This window comes from Leucopleurus acutus (assembly GCF_964270905.1).
Source record: "Leucopleurus acutus genome assembly, chromosome: 1".
Lineage (NCBI taxonomy): Eukaryota > Metazoa > Chordata > Mammalia > Artiodactyla > Delphinidae > Leucopleurus > Leucopleurus acutus.
Window position 1 is genome coordinate 136,394,968 of NC_139142.1, and position 22,694 is coordinate 136,417,661.

Sequence of the window (22,694 nt, forward strand, 5' to 3'; positions counted from 1 at the left end):
ATTCCAGTTATATGGAACCACAAAGCAGGGAGCATGCCTGGCAAGAAGGCCAGTGAGATGAAACAGAGTGGGCAGGGAGAGGAGTAGGAAGGATGAGAGTACAGAGGTAGTAGGGGGGCAGTTCAGAGAAGGCCTTAGAAACCTTCATGAGGGCTGCCTTTTGCATTGAGTTGGGAGGCCCTTGGAGGTTTTAGGCAGAGAAATGACATGGTTTGATTTAGGTTTTAAAGAGGGCACTTTAGCTGCTGTGTTCAAGACAGACTCTAGTAGAGCAAGTCTAAAAATAGGGAGACCAGTTCAGTGGCCTTGTTGGTGAATGAGCACATACAGTCTGGCAAGTATGCCCCCTCATAAACATTGAATTGGTTTTATCATTCTACTTACTGGACTTTTGAAATTATTTTCTTTTAACTAGTATTTTACCCAAATACAGCCTAAATTTATTGCAGTAGCACAGAAATTATTTTCTGAACATAACAAAATATAACACTTTACATTGCTTCGTTGATTGCCAGTGGATAATAATAATATCTTATATTTATAGAGTGTTTGACAGTTTAAAAGCTATTTTACATTCATTATCTCATCTAATCCCCACAATTTTTAAAGATTAATACGGTAACTTTTATTATCTCCCTATAGAGGTGAAAACTACAATGTCACATGCCTAGTCCAAAGTCATATGCCAAATTTCTGGCAGGGCCCAAAAGACTAAAATCCAAGTCTTCTGTCTTCTAGCCTGAATCCATTGATTTTGTTTAAAGGGGTCTTTTATGTTCAAATGATGTTGCTGGGTTTGGAACACTTATATTAGCAAATTTAGTATATTGTTTAGAAAGCCATCTACCAGTGAGCAAAGATAATATGCTCCAACAGGATGCATACAAAAATGTATAAGGCATATTCCTACCTTGTGAACTTATTACTTGGTGATACCTGTAACAGTAAATGTGGTAATTACTAGTAAAAAAAATGTCACATGCTCAGTTCCAAATGGTACAGACAGTAAATGCTTTAGCAGTTCAAAGGAAGCAGCAATTTTGATGGCCTGAGTAGGTATGGCAACAGGGAGATGGGGTACTTGAGTTGAAGGATGAGCAGGATTCAGTCAAAAAATATCAAGGAAGGGTTTTTAAACCCAGGTGGTTTGGGGTCAGGGACACAGCATGAACCAAGGCTTAGTAATGGGGTGTTTTGGATTTGTTTCTTTTGAGACAGTGACTAAAACAGTCTAGTCAGAATACAAAGGTTGTTTTGAGGATGGCTGTATGTCTACTGCTTTCATACACAAAGTATTCCTGAAAGCTAGGCTGAAAGGTGAATGTGCAAAGTCATGCAGTAGGATTACATGTAAGTAAAAAAAGATGTTGGGGAGCTGAAAATGCCATAAAGTTCTTATTTACACCTTGCCTTTTAGAATATAATCTAGAAATTTTGTTGTTTTATTCTTTCTCTCTCTGTTGATCCACTTAAGTCAAATATGTGTCTGATTAAAGCTAAGAATTTGTTCTTTTTACCATACCTTGTGATTTCCATGTAGCTCCTTCTTCCAAGAGCTCAGAATATTTGTTCTTTATCTATCTCCATCTGATGTATGGCTTAAGAATGGTTTAAGGGTATCAGTATATAAAAGAGAAGATTGTCCAAAAGAAAAATATTCAAAGTTGAGGGCTTATAATGAGAATTAGGTTTGGAAAATAAGACCAGGCTTTGTAGAGCCTAACATTTCTGTCAGTTCGGCACACATTTATTGAGTGTCTACTGTGGCTGTCTATGATGTATATTTTTTGTGCAAACTATTGAGGCATATTTGAAAGCACAACCCTATTCTTAAGAAGTTCACACTGGGGTTGGCAGGGGAGGCCAGGGAATATTTTACTTCCTCCTCAAGGAGAGAAGTGATAGAGTGAAAGTATATTTAATATGATGGTGGTATAAGGTTTATATTGAAATTGGGGAAAACTGGCGGCAGAGAGACCAGTTGGTTGAAAAAGCTTACACCTGCCTGGGCATAGTGACCTGTATTCAAAGAGAAAGCCCCCCTAAAGGAAGTATATAGTGTGTTTTACCTGAAAGGGCATGCTACAGAGACGTGGTCTACAGCTAACCCCTGATCACAACAGTATCATCAACAAAATAATACTGTGTGTTCGTGGTTTCCATTAACTTATTCTCATCTATTAACAAATACTTACTAAGCATATACCATATGCCTGTTACTCTTCAGGGACTGGAATATAGTAGTCAATAAAAGAGACAAAGTCCCTGCCTTTGTGGAGTTTACATTCTAGTGTCCGTCAGGCAACGCCAAATGAGCACATGTATGAGAAAATGCCTGTCATGTTGCCTGTCATATGGTAGGTAGGGTTCAATAATCGTTGGTTACTGAGTTTGAACTTGAAGTTTGAGTTAAGTACCTACTTTTGGTAAGATACTTTTTGCAGGGTGGAGGGACGGAGTGAGATTAACTCACAGATTTTTTTTAGATGTTACATAAAAATTATGAGTCTTTAGTTTTGGGGTAATTAAGGTTAGATGCTGTATTAAATATAACAAGTTGTCTGTTCTTGACCACTTTCGCCACTGAAGATGAAGCATTGAAGCAGGTGCTCTGCTGTACCATCAAAAGTGGTGTGCTCTTATCCTGCTGGGATGGTTTTTGTGGGCTCCTTGAATTCCTGAAAAGGCCCATTGTTGTCACTGACGATGCTTCACAGAAACGCTTTGTGTCATTATTTAGCGGACTGCCTTGGCAAAAGCTGTGCCAGTTCTTTTGTTAACTCTAACAACAGTCGAAATGATGTAAGGGAAGAGGATAAATGAAACAAAGACTGATAAGTGCACGCATGCACACACATTTACACATCTTTTAGATCAGTTTCTGAGGATTATCTGAAGTAGCACGTAAAACCAGGAAACAGCAGAACTGCATTCATGTTCTCGTTGTTTCAACCAGATATCACCTGTTACCAGCAAACATATGAATGATTTTTTTCCTTGCTGGCTTCCCTTTGGCCTTACTGCTCCTGAGGTGGGAGGAGCATTTTCACTTTGAGAGCAGAACTAAGCCTTTCTGTACAAATTCTTTGCAGGAAGGTTACATTTTCTTAGCTACTTTTCCTGAAAGCTGGAGTAGGATATTGGGTGTATTTACTGTTGTTGGAAGCCAAGATTTTATTTGACTTTCACGTGAAGTAAATAAACCCTTGCTTCTGTAGAAATCAGAAATGGTTGGAAGTGAGGGAGTTAGGACCTTACATTTTGCCTCCAGGTAAAATGCTTTGCGTTAAATTTGTGGTTAGAATTCTAGGTTGAACAGATGATGTCAATTCTGCAATATGGTATGGTGTGCATGTGTGCTTTTTTTAGAACAAGCACTGTAGATATGGAACTAGTGACATGGATTTTTCTGGTCCCTTTTTAGATGTGAAGCCCTCTAATATGCTAGTAAACACAAGAGGACAAGTCAAGCTGTGTGATTTTGGAGTTAGCACTCAGGTAGGTCTCATTTTCCTGCCGATCTTTCTTCTCTGTAACATCCACTTTCTATTTTCATTCTACTCTCTCGATTGAAAAATCACCTAGCTGCCAGACAAACAGAACTCTGCATCTTCTCGTTGGCTGGGATTGTGTTATTCATTTTTAATCTCTGAGCGAGTTTCCTTCATCAGAATATGATTGTTCATTGTTTAATGACAGTAAAAACTGCTGATATTGTAATTACTACTTACGAATAGCAAACTTCATTGATATGCAGCTTTGATATGAAAGCGTTTTGGCCAGACAAAAGGGAGGGCAGAGTGGGAGCTGTGCCTGGGGAGCCCAACTGGCCCACAATAAAAATTAATATTGGGAGCAACAATGGTGGAGGGCCATTACAATGTGCAGCACAAATTTTAATTAATTTCCATTTTGGGCCTCCCCTGAGAACCCTGGTGATAGTGACCCATGAGCGTGCTGTGATGTTGATTTGAATTGCAGCCACCTTTACTCCCAGCCAAACACGAAGACCAAAGCGAAGGTCATCATTGTATTATGAGTTGTCAAAGTCTGTTATCCCTCCAGCGTATTTAGTGTTCGTTTCATTCTAGTAATGCATGAGGCTTCATTCACATCTTGACCATCTGACTAAAAAATGATTGTGTTCAAATTCTACTTCAAATTGACTTTGTACAATCAGGCGGGTTTGGGGTACTAAAGCGATAAGCATCCTGCTTAAGTGAATTGTTTAAGGTTATCTGCTATAAACTGTAATGCTATGCTTGTTTAAGTTGGAAATCACATTCAAAAGAAAAGAGATGTAATCATTTTTAATGCCTTTGTAGATAAATTTGTTCCTTTTTATATAATTTTTAGTTGATTTATAGAAATGATGATTGTAAGTTAAATGAGGAATAATTGCCCATTTTATTTCCACATTATCTTTATATTGTTCTGACAGACTGTTTTGTCTCATAGCTGGTGAATTCTATAGCCAAGACGTATGTTGGAACAAATGCTTATATGGCGGTAAGTAAACTTATGCAAAAATAACATTTAAAACCAACATCTTTATGTACTTGGTAATGTATAATTCTTGAATTAATTCCACAGCTTTAGCCTAACAGATCATAAATTACAAAGTCAATCCAGTCATGATTGGATTTTTAAATCTTCCTAAAAGACGTTAGGGTTTATACAGGAGCTACCAACTTCTCTGACTTTATTCACTTAACTGGTTGGTTTGAGTATAAAATCATTTTGAAGTATAATCCTATAGAAAAATTGTATCTTATAGCACATTGCCTACTTTGCCTCATTGATTATTTAATTAACCCTAAAGTATACCAGAATGTCAGTCAATAAGATCAACTCTTTTTTCCAGGAATAAGCATGCTTTGACAGCAACTCAAAATTAAATTATTAATTAAAAATTAAATTATTACTTATGGATCTGATTGTAAATTATTACTTATGATCTGATCCTCTGAATGTAAAGATTTAGCAGACAATTCTCTGTCGAACTTGTATATCTATATTCTGTTTACTTGGGTTCATACCTATTATAAGACAAGTTACTTGGTCTCTCTGAAATAAATTTACCAGGAATAAAGAGTAGAAGCATAGAACTGTTTCAAATACCAATGTGGACTTGGCTTTGACCCGTTTCTTTTTCCTTCCTTTTAAGTAAGGGAAGTTATTTGTGTCCATAAAATTGCTTTTTTTTTGGCTGTGTTGGGCCTTCATTGCTGTGTGCGGGCTTTCTCTAGTTGCGGCAAGCGGGGGCTACTCTTCGTTGCGGTGCGCGGGCTTCTTTTTTTTTTTTTTTTAACATTTTTTAAATTAAATTTTTTTTCTTTACTGCAAGGAGAATAGCACACATATTTTACAATAGCTATTAAATATCTCAATTTAGTCAGTCCTCCCTACCCCCTTTTTTTTTAACATCTTTACTGGAGTATATAATTGCTTTACATTGTTGTGTTAGTTCCTGCTGTATAACAAAGTGAATCAGCTATATGTATACATATATCCCCATATCCCCTCCCTCTTGCATCTCCCTCCCACCCTCCCTATCCCACCCCTCTAGGTGGTCACAAAGCACTGAGCTGGTCTCCCTGTGCTATGCGGCTGCTTCCCACTAGCTATCTGTTTTGAATTTGGTAGTGTATATATGTCAGTGCCACTCTCTCACTTCGTGCCAGCGTACCCTTCCCCCTCCCCGTGTCCTCAAGTCCATTCTCTATGTCTGCGTCTTTATTCCTGTCCTGCCCCTAGATTATTCAGAACCATTTTTTTTTTTTTAGATTCCATATGGGTGCAGGGGCTTCTCACTGCAGTGGCTTCTCTTGTTGTGGAGCACAGGCTCTAGGCGCGTGGGCTTCAGTAGTTGCTGCACGCGAGCTCTAGAGCTCAGGCTCAGTAGTTGTGGCACATGGGCTTAGGTGCTCATTTGCAATCTTCCCAGACCAGGGATTGAACCCGTGTCCCCTGCATTGGCAGGTGGATTCTTAACCACTGCACCACCAGGGAAGTCCCCATAAAATTGCTGTTATTTATTGACGTCCACAGTCACTTCAAGAGTTGGGGGCTGGGAGGAGACAAGCAGGAAACTTATTTAGTATTTTGGAGCAAAGTTTTACTTTAACGTCTTAAGTTTAGTTTTTTGCTGAGGGTTCTAGATTTATTCAGGTAGTCCATTTCACTTCTAGTAGTCTTTATATGAATTAAACGAAGTATGGGTAGAACGCTGGATCTTTTTCTCAGTATTCTTTGTTCATATATTATCTTGGTAAAAAAATGTTAATATGGATGAAACCCTGGATCTTATTCTCAGAACACTACAAAGGATTTTTTAATTGAGATACCAGAACAGTTAATTTTTGCCTTGCATTGTTTTTAAAGAAAATTTATTCTTTCTCATTTTTCTAGGTAATGTGACAAAAAGTTAATCTCTGAAGTCATCATACCTATTTTTACAAAACTTAATCACCTTCTTGGCTCTATTAGGTTATCTGAGATTGGTGAGCCATCTTTATAATTAACAAAACTGTGCCAAATGACATGATTTCAGTCTTTGAAAAAATATGGAACACTGTGATTTAAAACAAACAAAAAATGAAACAACTTTTCCACTCCCCATCATGTTCATAGTAGCTCTAAATTGCTCTGATAATTAAATTGCAATATGTTTGAATCTACAAATCTAGATTACAGTTGTCTTTCCCAGGTGTACATTAAAGAAATTACTTTTTTCCCTTTTTGTTTATGGATGAATGTGCTGCGTCCATCTCTTAATTGAAAATGTGGGGATTAAAATTATGAAACGTGGGCTTCCCTGGTGGCGCAGTGGTTGGGAGTCCGCCTGCCGGTGCAGGGGACGCGGGTTCGTGCCCCGGTCTGGGAGGATGCCACATGCCGCGGAGCGGCTGGGCCCGTGAGCCATGGCCGCTGGGCCTGCGCGTCTGGAGCCTATGCTCCGCGGCGGGAGAGGCCACAACAGTGAGAGGCCCACATACCGCAAAATAAATAAATAAATAAATAAATTATGAAACGTTAGCTCAGATTGGCAGAGCTAAAATTACTTTGCTTCTTCGGTGAGTATGTTCTAGTCATCAACTTTATAGTTCAAGCTGTAAAAAGCATAAGATACCTAGGAAGCAAAGAGTGTGATAGCCTGATAGTGAGCTTGGCTCAATTCAGCAGGCTCTCGTTGGCCATGACTTACCTAACTGGTGTGAGATCAGAGGTTGGGAGTTGGGGAAGGTGGAAATAACATTTATTATTCTGTTACAGGTTTAATCCCTGCCGGAGGTATCGTGATATTGTATTATAGTACTACCACTGGGGGAACTGGGTGAAGGGTGCACAAAACCTCCCTGTATATACGCTTTTCAACTTCTTGTTAGTTAATAAGTATTTCAAAGTAAAAAATTAAATTAAAAAAAAGGAAAGATCTGTTGGAACATGGCCATACCCATTTATTTATATATCGTCTGTGACTGCTTTAGTGCTACAGTGGCAGAGTGGAGTAGTTGTGACAGTTGTACCAGAGACCATATGGCCGACAAAGTGAAAAATATTTACTATCTGGCCGTTTATGGAAAAAGCTTGCCAACTTCTGGTCTATGCCAGTGAAGGCTCTTTCTGAAACTGAGTACTTTGAATTAATCAACCTGTATTTACTGAGCGCCTTCCATGCAGTTAGCCAGGTACAGTGGCGCCACTCTGTAATCCACATAAGACTTGGGCAAAATAGGAAACATGGCATTATATGTGGCCACGTCATGTGTGACATAAGTTGTACCAAGTGTACCGTTAGAGAATGAGAAGGCATATGATATATGAATTTGATGATTCAAACAGTATGTGAAAAGAGCACTTATAAAAGAGAGCGATCACTGTGGGAGGATGAGCAAAGACTCAGAAATAGAGGGTGGTGTGAAATGGGTGGGGGCGGGGACATACAGGGTACAGCAAGGGTCCCCAACGCCCGGGCCGCAGAGCAGTACCAGTCCACAGCCTGCCAGGAGCCAGGCCACACGGCAGGAGGTGAGCGGTGGGCGAATGAGCGAAGCTTCATCGGCTGCTCCCCATCGCTCCCCACCGCTCACGTTGCCTCCTGAACCATCCCATCCCACCCCTGTCCGTGGAAAAATTGTCTTCCTCGAAGCCGGTCCCTGGTGCCAAAAAGGTTGGGGACCGCTGGGGTAGAAGACAGTAATAGATTGTGAGAATATGCAATTTGAGGTCATCTGATGTAATGCCCTCATTTTATATCCATTTTTCTCACTTTATATCCATACCTGTTTCTGTACGGTGATAATAACAATGATAATAATAGCCAACACTTAATTAGAACTGTGTGCCAGTCGCTCTTTTAAACCTTTACATATATTATCTCTTTAAATCCTCACAACAACCCTATGAGGTAGGTAATATTATCGTCCTTTTACAGATGAAGGCACCAAGGGATAGAGAAGTTAAGTGACTTACCCAGGTTCATACAGCTAATAAGTGGCAGAGTCAGGAGTGAAACCTACATAATCAGCCTCCAGAGACTGAACTTTTAACTGCTGTGCCTCTCATTCTATCCAGATTATTTATGTGTCTCTCCAAATCTAGATTAGGACTTTCACAGGGCAGGGTTTATTCTACTCATTCTCTATATCCAGTCCTTCACATGGTGCTGAATGAATGAATCAGTTCATGAAAGTTGCATTCCAAAAATGACTTGTTCACTAATTATAAGCAGAGCATTTAACTTTTTTGTATTAATAAGTATCTTACTTGCGTGATAAAGTATAGAAGACCCCCAGATGACTCAAATATAACCAACTAGACTGCTCAGATATTGAAAAGAAAATAAATCAAAGAAATAGCCGTGCATGTGTGAACAGTCTTACTTCTCCTACAATCTGAAATGTAAGGTATAAGAAAATGGTAATTAGGATAAAGATAGGGAGGGTTTTCTAAGATCCTTAGGTTATGAAAACAAACAAAAAAACAGTAACAATTTAGGGACATGTTAAACAGTGGGTCTTATAGGAGACTTGGAAAGTCATCTGGTCCCACTTCCTCATTGACCAATGAGGATACTGAGACCCCAAAACTGAAGGGGCGTGTTCAAGGACACATTACATCTTAGGGGCAGGTAATTAGGTTTAATGGACATTTTAATCCAAAGCAAGAAATATTTTCAACTATATTTTAAAAGGATTTCATCCAGAAGGATTACAAAAGGGGTCCAAAGGCTTTGGTGGCTTATATTAAATTAAATCATTTCTTGGAAATTCTCATTACTAGAACTTTTACTCTATTTTAAAGACAGAAGGGGACTTACCTGGTGGCGCAGTGGTTAAGAATCCATCTGCCAATTCAGGGGACACAGGTTTGAGTCCTGGTCTGGGAAGATCCCACATGCTGCAGAGCAACTAAGCCCATGTGCCACAACTACTGAGCCTGCGTTCTAGAGCCCACGAGCCACAACTACTGAGCCCGAGTGCCACAACTACTGAAGCCCACACGCCTAGAGCCCATGCTCCAAAACAAGAGAAGCCACTGCAATGAGAAGCCCACACACCACAATGAAGAGAGTAGCCCCCACTCGCTGCAACTAGAGAAAGCCATGCGCAGCAACAAAGACCCAACACAGCCAAAAATAAGTAAATAAAATAAATAAATTTATATTAAAAAAAGAAGCTATTAAAAAAATTAATAATAAAGATAGAAGTCCCTGAAACTTTAACCCACTATTCAGTCATTGTGATGTATTATGTATATATATTTTTTGGCTGCACCATGCGGCATGAGAGATCCTAGCTCCCCAGCCAGGGACTGAACCCATGACCCCTGCAGCACGCTGAGTCCCAACCACTGGACCGCCAGGGAAGTCCTATTACAATTTTTAAAAATCAAATATAAAAGTTTGACATTATTGTTATGAATACCTGAAGTTTTGAAATTAAGAAATCTTATGCAGATACTTGTCCTTTGGTATCAGAAAGTCAATCTAAATAACTATTCTTATCTCCTGAACATTGTTTTCTACCTGGACTATTCCTGTTCTTAGAAATTACCTTTACCCAGATTATAACCTATACAGATTACGTGATACAACTCAGTTGGCCATGCTCATGCAGTGGTCGTACACGGTGTTGATTAGAAGGAGGCCAGCATTTACTGAGCATCCCCACGTGGCATGTACTGAATTGAGCATATTACATGGATTTATTTAATCTTCAGACAACTCCATTAAGCATACATATTGTTATTATCGTCTTCATTTTACAGATGAGGAAACCAAAGGTGAAGTAACTTTAGCCCAGATTCTCAGAGCTGGCAAGTAGTGACAGTCAAGATTTAATTAGGACACCAGCTTCTAGTTTATGGTAGTAGCACATTAGGTTATTTGGACCAACTCTTCTGTTGAAAAATGCTAATTAAAATACTTTAAAAACCATCTCAAGTGCACTGAAGAGCTAAAACGACAACAGGGAACTCCCAGGACGGTTTTCAGATGGAAACCTGAAACAGAAGGGAAAGCAGAATGTCAGAGCACCAAAGCTGCTTATTCCTGAGGACATTTGCCTGTACTGCTACAGCTGTGAATGATATGGGGGCTCCCTTAAGGCAGAGGGTCTTGGAGAAGATCTTCCCCATATTATGCTGGAAGCCTGAAGAGGCCCTCACCCCAGTATAAAAGCAAACCAGAGTTAAAGCTGCTCTTCCTCCCCGATCCCAGGGAACAAAAGAGAAGGCTTCTCAGAGCCAAGCAGAGCAGCAGGAGAAAAAGGAAAAGGGAGAAAGTTGTGGCCATAGACTTAACTCTGGCACAGATTTGCACCCTGGATGTTTGTATATGTGACCTGAGTTAGAAAAGGAGCTTCATGCTGAGAATATTGTTTGAGGTGGGCACATCCACTTTAGGCCTCAGAGAACCTTTCCAAACATTTTTTTGAAGAACAAAAACTAACAAGCAGCCAAAGAAAACTAGTCACACGAGGAAACAGAGCAACATGAAGGAACAACAGCTGTAAGCAGACTTTAGATCAAAAATTTTTAAAGTGACATACTTGATTCGAGAAAGTCCCAAACAAAACTACTAGATAAAAATGAAAAGCTCACTATTTGGTAGCATATTGGATGGAGCAGAAGAGAGAATTAGTGAACTGGAAAATAGATTGAGTTAGAGCAGTGTGACTCCAGAATCCTTGTTTAACCAGTATGCTCTACTACCCACACAGTGATCTTGCCGGCTTTCTAAAAAATTTCCATTGTTTATGATATATACTTTTTGATTATATACTAACCTAAAGTATTTGTGCATACTTTGTTAATTTTCTGAGTAGCCTGAGCAGAAGTTCCTTTATGGGAAGAGGTAAGGGATGTACCTTGGTATCGTCCTGCTTTTGACAAGTAAACCCTAGGGTACTGTGTTATAAATAGAGACAATTCTGGAATGAGTTAACTAAATATGGGCCCTGGATAAATGCCCAGTCACGGCGGTAAGTGGAGGGGTGGAGTGTGCATGCCATCTTAGAGCCACTGCCCTTTTAGAATCCTCTGCTTTTTATATCATCACCACTCCTTACTGTTCTCATTAAGTACAGACGAGAGTTTTTCCCCGACACTTTAACTCCACTACAGGTGCTTCAGACAAGAGTCATGGTTTTCCGTTTATTAAGCTTTCCACACTAGTGACAAATGTCATGTCAGAAAGTAACTCAGCTTTTGCTTTTTAACAGAAAAATGTTCATCACAGGTCTTCTCTCAGTAGTGTCATACCTGGCCATTGGTTTGGTTTGATTTGGTTTAGTTTGGTTTGGTTTTAGAGGGGAGAGGACAGAGCAGGCCACCTTGGCCTCAAGTGTGAGAACAGATTTGAATTGTGCAGCCTTAGGCCATCAAGTCCTGACTCTATACATTCAGAATGTATTGGGACTTATCTTGTACCTGTGTCAGTGTCAGCCAGCTGGACATGTTTCCCAGTCCCTACGAATTCTTGAGGATACACCTGTAGAGCTGGCTGCCCACCTTTCACTCAGCATTCGTGCTTGAGTGCTGCATCACAACAGTAATCTCATTCTGTTAGCTTACTGTAAGAATAATTTCTCTAATGAGAAGTTGTTAGACTCTCATCCTTAAGGAGTTCTCCTATTTGCCTTCTGATATCTGTGACCATTATCATTTTTGCTAATTTTTCTTTCTAAATTTAATTTTTCTGTGCTTTATTTTCACATTACAGTTTACATTTGTTTTAGTAGTTCAGTGGGCAAATGTGATGATTATATTTAACCTTATTGTTGGTCTTGCACTTCTAGATGAAGTGCTGTATATTGATAACTGCCAGTTAGTGGATGAAGAAAGGGAGAGAGGACAGAAGGAGGAAGGCAACATTTGGTCATTTCTTTAACAATTCTAGAGGATTTTAGGATTTTCATGTTTGCTAGAAGTTCTTTTTTTTTTTTTAAGACATTGTTTTTAAACTATTTTTTTAAGTTCTTATTTTTGGCTGCATTGTGTCTTCGTTGCTGCGTGCTGGCTTTCTCTAGTTGCAGCGAGCGGGGCTATTCTTCATTGCATTGTGCAGGCTTCTCATTGCGGTGGCTTCTCTTGTCACGAAACACAGACTCTAGAGCACGTGGGCTTCAGTAGATGCAGCTTGTGGGCTAGGTAGTTGTGGCACGTGCAACAAAGAGTAGCCCCCACTCGCTGCAACTAGAGAAAGCCTGCGCACAGCAACGAAGACCCAACACAGCCAAAAATACATAAATAAAATAAATTTAAAATAATAATATTTGTAAGATTGTTATAAAGTGTAGAGGATGCGAAGTATCTAGCCCAGTGTCTGGGACAAACTAGGTGATTGTTAAATGATAACTATTATTATCCTTTTCTAGGGGGTACAAATTAAATCTCTCTGTTCTCATATTTCTTATCTGTTAAATGCGGATGATAATAGTACCAGTCTAGTATGGGTGTTTATGAGTCTGAAGTGAAATATGCATGAAAAGCACTTAGAACAGTGCCTGGCACATGGAAATTCTTCAATAAATGCACAGAGTGATGATGCCGTTGTTGATATTATGATGATGGCATTATTCCTGTAACTGGCTGGCCAGTTGCATATGAACGCATCCTATTATGTATTGATCTAACTAGAAATGGATAATGGGTTCATTCAGGTATGAGCCAGGACCTTGAAAAGTGGTGGTATGGGGGATTAGAAGATAAAAGAAAAAGTATTAGGGGATTGGAATGACCATATCTGGTAGCAGCTGGGAGAAATGGTCACATGACACTTGGGAAGAATTATTCTTGGTAGGAAAGGGGTTTTATAAATTAAAGAAATAAATAAAGGAACAGAAATAAGACAATGCAATCTGCTACCTCAGGATAGGGCTTTATGTGATTTTATGAAAAGTGGGGGAGAAGGCATTAAATACATTGAGATAGCCTCATAGGTGGGAGTGGGAAGTAGGTTACAAAGTTCTGGGTCCCAACTAAGCCAACTCCCCAAGATGTAGGACTGTGCCAACTCACCTGAGAGTGTCCGGCACACATCTTCTACACTCATGGTATATCCCCTGCTGGTGAGTGGTGGATGTCCATTTCTTCCGTCTGCAGTGGACCAGGCTGACCCTGACCCCAGTTACTCGTAAGGGCTCTCATGGAAACTTTTGAAGGATGATGGCTGTGGTGGCTTCCAAGAACTCCAGGGATGGTACAAAGAAGAGAATACTGCACTGGGGGCCAAGGGGTGTGGGTCATGATCCTAGCCCTGCCATGACTAGCTGTGTAACCTTGAGCAACCATTCCATCTCAGCAAAACCTCAGTTTCTCTTGTTCATTTGTTCCTGTGTTCATTCAAAAGACTTCTGTGAAGTACCTTTCTGAATGCCAAATCCTGGAGGGATAGAGAGACCAGGCAGCACCCACTTCAGTATGCAATTATTTCCGTTGAAGTAGAGTGTGCAGGTAATTGTTAGACCAAGTATTTTCTACGTATCTTGAATGGAGGACCAAGAGTCCCAAATGGACCATTTGAACTGTTCCTTGGTTTATATCAAAAAGAAACCCTGATACATGGGATGAAATGTTGAGTAGTAGGTGAATCTGGGCAAAGGAAATATGGATGTTCTTTGTACTAGTCTTAATCTTTCAACTTTCCTATAAGTTTAATATTATTTCCAAATAAAAAATTTAAAATAACAGAATTCCTAGTGATTCAGACCCATCTCCCAAAATGCAAATAAGTGATGATATTATATAATGTGCTGTAATTTGTCACTCCACAACTAAGACCACTCACTGGATTTGGTTGGGTTGAATTCTCAGCTCATTTAGTAGTTTAGGACTTGCCTAAATTATTTCACTAATATGAGCCTTCATTTTCTTTACAACAAAGTTTCCCTCATAGGGTCTTTGTGAGGATTCAGTGAGATTGTATCCAATATACCTATATTACCTATACGGTTTCTATGTATTATCTGTATAAAACACATACATATAAAATTGTTTTTCTTTTCATAATGTGCTGTGCAGATATTGATGGCTCTCTGCCTTAACTGAGCTCACATTAGCGTGTGTGTTTCCTGGAGTAGCTTACCTCAACTCACAAGCTCCCTTCTGTTTTCTTACAGCCTGAAAGAATTTCAGGGGAGCAATATGGAATCCATTCTGATGTCTGGAGCTTAGGAATCTCTTTTATGGAGGTATGTTGTTTGGAAATAGGTGCTTCTGTGTATATCTGTACTAATATGTTCTATCAGGAAGGATGAAGATTTTGAAAAAAAGTGAAACCTCCAGTGTGTTATGTGTACATGTAAACAGAGTTTAACTCAATAGTCCTTATTTTGATACCCTTGCATGGCTTGTGAGCTGACTATTCTAAAGTGTTATTTCTCACAGATCATCTGTGTAAAACTTATCTGGAGCGCTTCTTAAAAATACAGGTTCCTACGGCGACTGCCACCACCGGCGACTGCAGCCAAAAAAAAAAAAGTACAGGTTCCTAGACTCCATCTAAAACCAATTAAATTCACATTTCTAAGAATCAGCATTATTTACATGTTCCCAGTGTGATCCTTATGCACACTAAATGTGGAGAACCTGTGATTTGAAAGAGAAATTCCAAAAAAATTATGTGTGATAGTAGCCTTGTTGGAATGCATATATAAATTCCAGAGGTGATTACTTTATTAACAAGTACAGCCCTACTCATTTGGATGTATAGTTTCTATATGTTTGTTTAGAAAGAAAAAAAAAAAACCCTTGTTCCAGTAGGATCATATCATGTGTTGGGCGACAGGGTGTGATATGATTTAGAGGAGGTTAGGTGTATGCATTTAGCACAATTTTAATGTCTTTACTCTTTATAGCTGTATTTAGAGTGGACTTTATCTTGGTATGCTACATGTAGCTCCACTAGAGGTCTGTGCTAAGATTTCTGTACAATGAGCTTTGATCTGTAAGGAAATGCATAGGACTTATATTAGAAGGACATCTGGCTCAGGGTGAATTATAGTAGTATAAAGTCTGGATAATCACCAGTGCTTCAAGAATTGTATCTTATGTACATTGATTCAGATAAAGGAGGACTCTTTAAAAAGTAGAAAGAACTCCTTAAACAAGATCATGGGTGAGTTGCAGTCACAATTTCATCAACTTTTTTTCTTTTGGTCAAATACTTTTTCTGTGATTTTCTTTTTCTGTGATTTTTGTAATGTATGAATGCAGTTGAATTTCTAAGGAGATATCTTCAGACTGAATTCACTTGCACTATAGAAAGAAAGCAAAAATAAAGTATTCAATATTTATTAAACCATATTCTTCTGCTTCTTCATGAAAGAGAATCTAAGAGGAAATACAATATGTATGTATCAGCTGACAGGTTAGCAATACTGGTGGACAGATGCTCAGAACTAAGTTTCCCAACAGAATCCTGAAGGGCTTGTCCAATTAGCCTGTTTCAGGGAAAACTAGTATTTTTGATCTGTGGAGCTCAGCTCTTGCTATTATATAATTTCCCTTTGCATATTTTAAATCATCATCATTAAATGTATTTGGTAAAAGACCAGATACAGTGTAGAACATTTGAGAAGTTACGTGGTGTAAAGATACGACTCGTAGGCTGGGAATGAAAGACCTGGATTACAGGTCCAGCTTTGCTACTGCTTTTCTAGGTGGCGCTGTGCAAGCCAGTGTCCCTCACAGTGGGTCTCAGTTTCTTCATCTGTAAAATAATGATCTCTAAGCCCCGTTCCAGACTAACATTCTGTGACTCTAAGCAGTCTGTTCTTGTCTTTCTTTAGCTTTCTGCAACAACTCTAGAATTGTGTGACTTAATAATATGCAGAGGCATAGCAATACTGTCAGACAGTGTAACTAATAGATTTAAGATTTAGAGCACGCATACATATTCACCATTCCTTTCTTCCACATTCGTTTCTTCATCCAGGTTTTGAGCTCCTGCTATATCTGCTAGATAGGCAGTGGGGATATAGTAATGACAGACACTCCATTCTTGATTCTAATGGAGTTTTGCATTTGGTGAGGGGTGGGGCATTAAGTACAAAAAACAGAAGGAAAACTAAATATATAATTTGTCAGGCAGTGGTAAGTCCTAAGGGAAAAAATGAAGTGGAGTAGTCCTTTCTGATAAAACAACCTTTGAGCAGAGACTGGAATGGTGTGAGGGGGCCACCAGGCAACAGCAGATACAAAGGTGCTAAGCTGGAGTGTGTTTGGCATGTTTAAGGAAAGCAGAGAGACCCAGGTGACTAGAGTGGAGTTAGAAAGGGAAAACTGGGAAAAAATACAGTCAGAGAGGTAGCCAGGGGCCAGATCATATGCAGCCTTGTAGGCCACGGTAAGGACTTTAGATGTTCCTCTGAGAGTAAATGATTTGAGTTATATTTTCAGAGGATGATGGGGTGCTCTGTGGAGCACAGAATATAGAGGGGCAATCATGGAAACAGGGAGATCAGTTAAGATAGGTAGGCAGATAGGTATATGAGTAGATGGATAGATAGTTGCTTAATAAATAGCACATAGTTATATTGCATATTGACATATATGTCTGCCAGTATTTTGCTGGGTGCTGGGGATACAAAGAGTAATAAAAAGAGACTGTCATTTAGGGAGCGAGATTGCCATTGATGTATTTGGGTTTCGTTGATCATGTTCATTTATCCTGGAGGTAAACTATTGAACGGTCTTCAGAAGACTGGAGAAAACAGACTCGTTGATACTGTAAGACTGAGGAGGATAAAGGTGTAAGGAACAGTGTGAAAAAGTGTCATCATTGAGTGTGAGACACCTGAATGCCAGAAGGAGCGTGTTGGCTCATGTAGTAAAGTGGAGAGTAGAAAAGGACCACTGGTCAGGAGTGAGGGCCAAGAAGGGTTAGGTGTTTCCCTTCTCACTGCATTTTAAAATGGTTGTTGAGGAGCCAGATGTGAGATCAGAAGGGGGAGGAGATAACCTTCGAGGATGTAAAGTGCAGTCTGATTATGATCATCAGAAAGGGTTGTTGAGCACCTCTGTGTGTGTGATGCTTAACTAAATGCTTTTGAAAGGGACTGTGTGATCGTAGTCTCTGTATTCTGGGAGCTTATGATCCACCAGACAGGCAAGTGAGAACAGATGACCAAACACAGGTGGTGGAGTAGGTCTTTAGAGAGAAGAGTAAGGCCCTGGAATGTGTTATATACCAGATTCATTTGGGGTACAAGGCAACAAAAATATGTGATAGGGAATGGGAGCCGGAGGTTTTGAGTCCATAGATAAGAAATTGTGTGTGATTCAATAATGAAGAGAACCCCAAGGTTCTCTTTTTTAGGAGCAGATGTGATGAGAACATTACCTGAAGAGAGTGGGAAGTTGGTCCAAAAGAGCACTGAAGAGCCAGTTTCTTCTTTGTTTTCACCACAGTGTTCTTGGAACAGATGTGGTAAAACCTGTTTAAAATCACTGTAGATTGAGAGAAGTGTGAATCTCAATAGCATTTTAAAATTCTGAGTAACAAATTGTGTTCTGAAACATAGTCACCATCTTCAAAGAAGAATTGCTTCTCTTCTGTTTATCCTCACTTTTAAAAGTGAAAGGTTCCCTTTCTAGGTACACACTCCAAAGGGTAGAAACGTTCATTCATTCAGTAATTACTATTTAAGCACTTACCACGTGCTAAGCCTCGGAGAGTGGAGCGCAAAAAGCTGAGAAAAGACTGCCTCTGATAGAGATGCCAGACACCTGAAGCCCTGCGCAGTGTGATAGTGTTGTTAGTAAAGATGTTTATGAAGTACCCTCAGCCACAAAGGTTGGGGGGGTGGCAGGTTTCTCAAAGGAGTTGACAGTTGAGCTGGGTTGTCTTGAAGGGAGTTGCCCCTGGGAGAAAGAAAGAAGAGAGGGAGGAGCCCCTGCCACTCCCCAGCACACCCTAAGGTGGATCTTTGTAAACCCTTCAGGAGAGAGCAAGTGTCTAGGTGTGCAAGGCCTGCCTATCTGTGCGGATGCCTTCCTCAAAGCGTTTTGAGTCAGTTTATTCCCCTAGGGTACCGGGTGGCAAAAAGAAACAAATGGGATAAAAATATAGGAAACCAAGCAAAGGAAGTTTCCTGAAATTACACAAGAATCAGATAGAGACAAAATGGGAACCAGAGTTTTCTATCCCTTCTACCTCTACCTAGCACTCCCCCCACCAAATTCCATAAATTCCATAAAATCCCTGAGGTTTGGTGATGCAAGAGTTAGAAGGCTGCCTTCCTTGCTTTAAACTCCTAAAATGCAAGGTTCACCCTTGCTTGCCTTCTTCATACTGCCCCTTCCCTTGTTAATGTGCTGTCACAGTCCCCATGGGGACTCATAACAAGGCCTCTCGCCACACTCTTTCATAAAAGATGATGCTGCGTGCAGCTAAAATGTGCCATTAAAAAAGTCACAGGTACATTTGTGCCTTAAGCAAAGAATCTTTAATATCAGACTATCTCCTTATCCAGGGACAGAACTGCCCCCATCTCCTCTCAATTCTGCATGAAGTGCTTCTTTTCCAGGATTTTGTCAGCTGTATATAGCATTTGGAGTTGGCAGAAGTAACATAAAGATGGAAATACCCTTAAGAAGGGGAAAAATGAGATTATTAAGCTTGACTAGAGCACAGCAGTTTTACTAGATGTAAAGATTTTGGCCCCTTTCTATGTTTTTTGTTTATGGGTTTTAGATCCTTAAATGTGTTGTAGTTCTCCTCATGTGGATTAGTTATAGAATGAAGTAAAGGTCAAAACCCACGTGGAATTAATTGCACTTCTTCCTTGAGCCTTCATGACAAGAATCAGTGTGAAAATTCAAAAAAGTAGAGAAGAAAAAAGAAGCGAGAATCACCAACAAGAGTACAAAATTTCTGAACTAGGACAAACTGGGAAGATTAATCCTGCCCCAGAATATTTGTTTGACTCTTGTAGAAAGCATGCCCTGATTCAGTGGACTGGGGGCTGTTTAGGGCTGAATGTGTACATAGTAAGGGCTTGTCTTACCAATTTTGATGATTTTAATTTCTAGGGGTAAGGAGTACCTAAAACATATTAGGGCAGAATTTCTGAATTTCACAGGCTGTGCATTGCTTCTCTCTTCTCCCATGGAACGAATGGCTTGAGCAAAAAGTCCCACTGTTGCTTCTTACTAATTAGTTAATCCATTCATATTCTTGTGTCATTCAAGTCACAACACGAATCTGTGGGAGGGAAGTAAGCAGTATTATTTGGAAAAGCTGGATTTTTAAGTTGGTCCTAATTGGGTCAAAAAAAGAAGTCAACACACGCCCTCCTCTAGCCTTGTGTTTGCAGCGCTCAGGAGGACGCACATACATGTAAAAAGGCACCAGGTCAGTCTTGCAGTGTTCTTGTTCTCACTGAGTATGAGCTCTCCAAGTACATGTTCTGGTTTGTGATTCTCTTTGGCGGGCTATTGTAAACCTTATTAAGGTCGGTGGTGAATAATCTGACAGGCTTTTCCACAGGAGTCAGACTGAAAGCCCTGTCTTTAGCACATGCATTTTGCTCTTTTCACTTGGGTCCTCGCTCTTTCTGCCTTTGTTTGCCTCCTCTCTCCACTAGTCTCTTGAGTCCAAAGCGTAGAACAATCTGGCTCGATGCGCTTGGTTAATTGGAGTGTCATCTAGTCCTCTGAGACCCCTCTTCAGCGTGATCACTGTTTTACTGAAGTGGTTTGAATGATGTGTTAAATGATGAAAGCAAGGTCCGTGGCTTAGAAAAATGTGTCTAGATAGGTGAAGAACACATTCAGAGAGTCACACAAGGTCATTGTCATCAAAGTAGCACCATCTTCTAAGGATTTGATGGGTTCTGTTGTTTTGACAGAGTTATTCTTGTGAGCTTCAAAATTACCTTTACCAAGTTAAAAATATTCAAGGAATACTATGCTGTTCACTCTACATGGAATATGATTTTCTTCTTCTCCCCAAGATACAATTTAAATACACATCCTTTATAACACCAACTCTGATCTCTGCAGCTGAAAGTAATTTCTTCTCCTTCTGACCTTCATCTACATCTTCCTTGTGGCCATGTGCGTTTTCCACTTTGTATTTTATTCATTTATAGCTATGCCATAGTTCCTTATGACAGGATTTAAATCTGATTCTCTCATAATCTCCTACACTCTCTAACACAATTTCACTGCCCTAGTGAGTACTCAAGAAATCTTTGGGGCTCAGTTTTTTCATACTTCTGTAATGGTTTTAAAGCAGTTTCTGAAAATAAAGATCAGAGTTAAAGTTTGACGAAGCCTTTACCATAAGTGCTCACAAACATTTGCTGAATAGATCATAAATGTTTTGCATGTGAAGAAGAATTTTCTGTTTGCCAGAGTATCAGACCTAGATTCAAATTCCACTTCAGCCAGCATACACTATAGATCGCTGGATAAATCACTTAATCTCTCGGGGCCTTTAGATGGGAGCTCTGTTTCAGAGCTTCTGGAAAGGGCACAATGAGAAAATTAAGCCATTATCCCCTCTCTTTCAGAGGAATTACTTTTTGAAATGTTTACATATGGTTCAAAAAGCCTCCTAATTTGGTCAAAGCATGGAATGCATGTGTTGTCTTCCACTCTCACCTCAAACTCCACTAAAAATAACCGTGAAGGGATTTTTTTTCTTTTAAGGCTTATTACCCTAAAGAAGGGGAAAAGAGGGACTTCCCTGGCGGTCCAGTGGTTAAGACTCTGTGCTTCCAATGCAGGGGGCACAGATTCGATCCCTGGTTGGGGAGCTAGGATTCCACATGCCGCATGGCGTGGCCAAAAAATTTAAAAAATTTTATTAAAAAAGGAAAGGAGACAACAGCAACCAAATTTTGAATGTGGGAAAGCAGATGGACAACAGTACACAACATAGCAGAACCGAGAGTGTTGAAATCCTAAGCCAGCAGTAGAGAAAGAAAGAAGCACCTGATTTCCTTTAAACTACCCAGAAGGCTCAGGAATTGGTGGTCCCAGATATCTGGAACTAGGAGTAGAGGTGGGGCCAGAGAAGAGAATTGTCTTAAAGATGTCTGAGAAACAGTTAAGCTGTTCGACCCACAGGTTCTTTGCCTAACTCAGCATGAGCAGACAGTCACCCCTCCCCAGCCCTAACACAAGACTGAGTAGAGGAGTTTCTCTGAGAATAAAATAAGCGATACCTGGCAGTGTAGAAGGCTGGGTCCCATTACTGAGCACAGAGGCATTAAGTGAAAGTTTAGATTCTAAATGTGGAGACTCCCAGCCATCTTACCACACCCTGTTCCTGGGACACTAGAAGCCAAGATTACTTTTCAGGAAGGATACTGGAGGAGACTTTCTTTTTTTTTTTTTAACATCTTTATTGGGGTATAATTGCTTTACAATGGTGTGTTAGTTTCTGCTTTATAACAAAGTGAATCAGTTATACATATACATATGTTCCCATATCTCTTCCCTCTTGCATCTTGGAGGAGACTTTCTTTAGGGAAATGTGACCAAGAGGCCTTAAAGATCCAGGCATTGGGAGTTTTCCAGGGAAAGAGTCCAGCGAGATCGTGTTACCTCAGCCTACAGGCTCCACTCACAAGCACAGAGTTACTAGTTAGATTTGTGGTGCCTTACTCTTAGCAAAACATTTGAGGAAGGCTTTTAAAGTAAGAACAGAGACCTAAAATAACTGAAAAAGAAAGCAATTTGGAGGGCTTGGACACTGCAGGGGAGAAAAATTCAAATGAACTCTAATATTCTCAGAGGGATGGGAGAAAATGTTGCATCTAGGAAAGAAGAACAGGCTGCTGTAACAAAGGAACTTTCAGATGACAACAACAAATAGAGTATTAAAAATTAGAGAACCAGGGACTTCCCAGGTGGCGCAGTGGTTAAGAATCTGCCTGCCAATGCCGGGGACACGGGTTTGATCCCTAGTCCAGGAAGATCCCACATGCCACCAAGTAACTAATAAGCCCATGCGCTACAACTACTAAGCCTGCACTCTAGAGCCCGCGAGCCACAACTACTGAAGCCCACACGCCTAGAGCCTGTGCTTCACAACATGAAGAGCAGCCACTGCAATGAGAAGCCCACGCACTGCAACAAAGAGTAGCCCCCGCTCACCTCAACTAGAGAAAGCCCGCACGCAGCAACAAAGACTCAATGCAGCCAAAAAAAAAAAAAAAAAAAAAAATTAGAGAACC

The 22,694-nt window shown here is 40.0% G+C and overlaps 1 protein-coding gene across 2 annotated transcripts in view; it reads left to right on the forward strand.

Annotated features, from left to right (window-relative positions):
* The window catches only part of MAP2K5 (mitogen-activated protein kinase kinase 5), a 267,148-nt gene that overhangs the window by 151,034 nt on the left and 93,420 nt on the right, over positions 1–22,694 (forward strand). For both annotated transcript variants that reach the window (XM_082838889.1, XM_082838890.1), the window contains exons 14-16: positions 3,425–3,498; positions 4,459–4,509; positions 14,625–14,696. In XM_082838889.1, the coding sequence (XP_082695015.1) occupies positions 3,425–3,498; positions 4,459–4,509; positions 14,625–14,696 (197 nt within the window). The remainder of the gene's footprint in view (positions 1–3,424; positions 3,499–4,458; positions 4,510–14,624; positions 14,697–22,694) is intronic.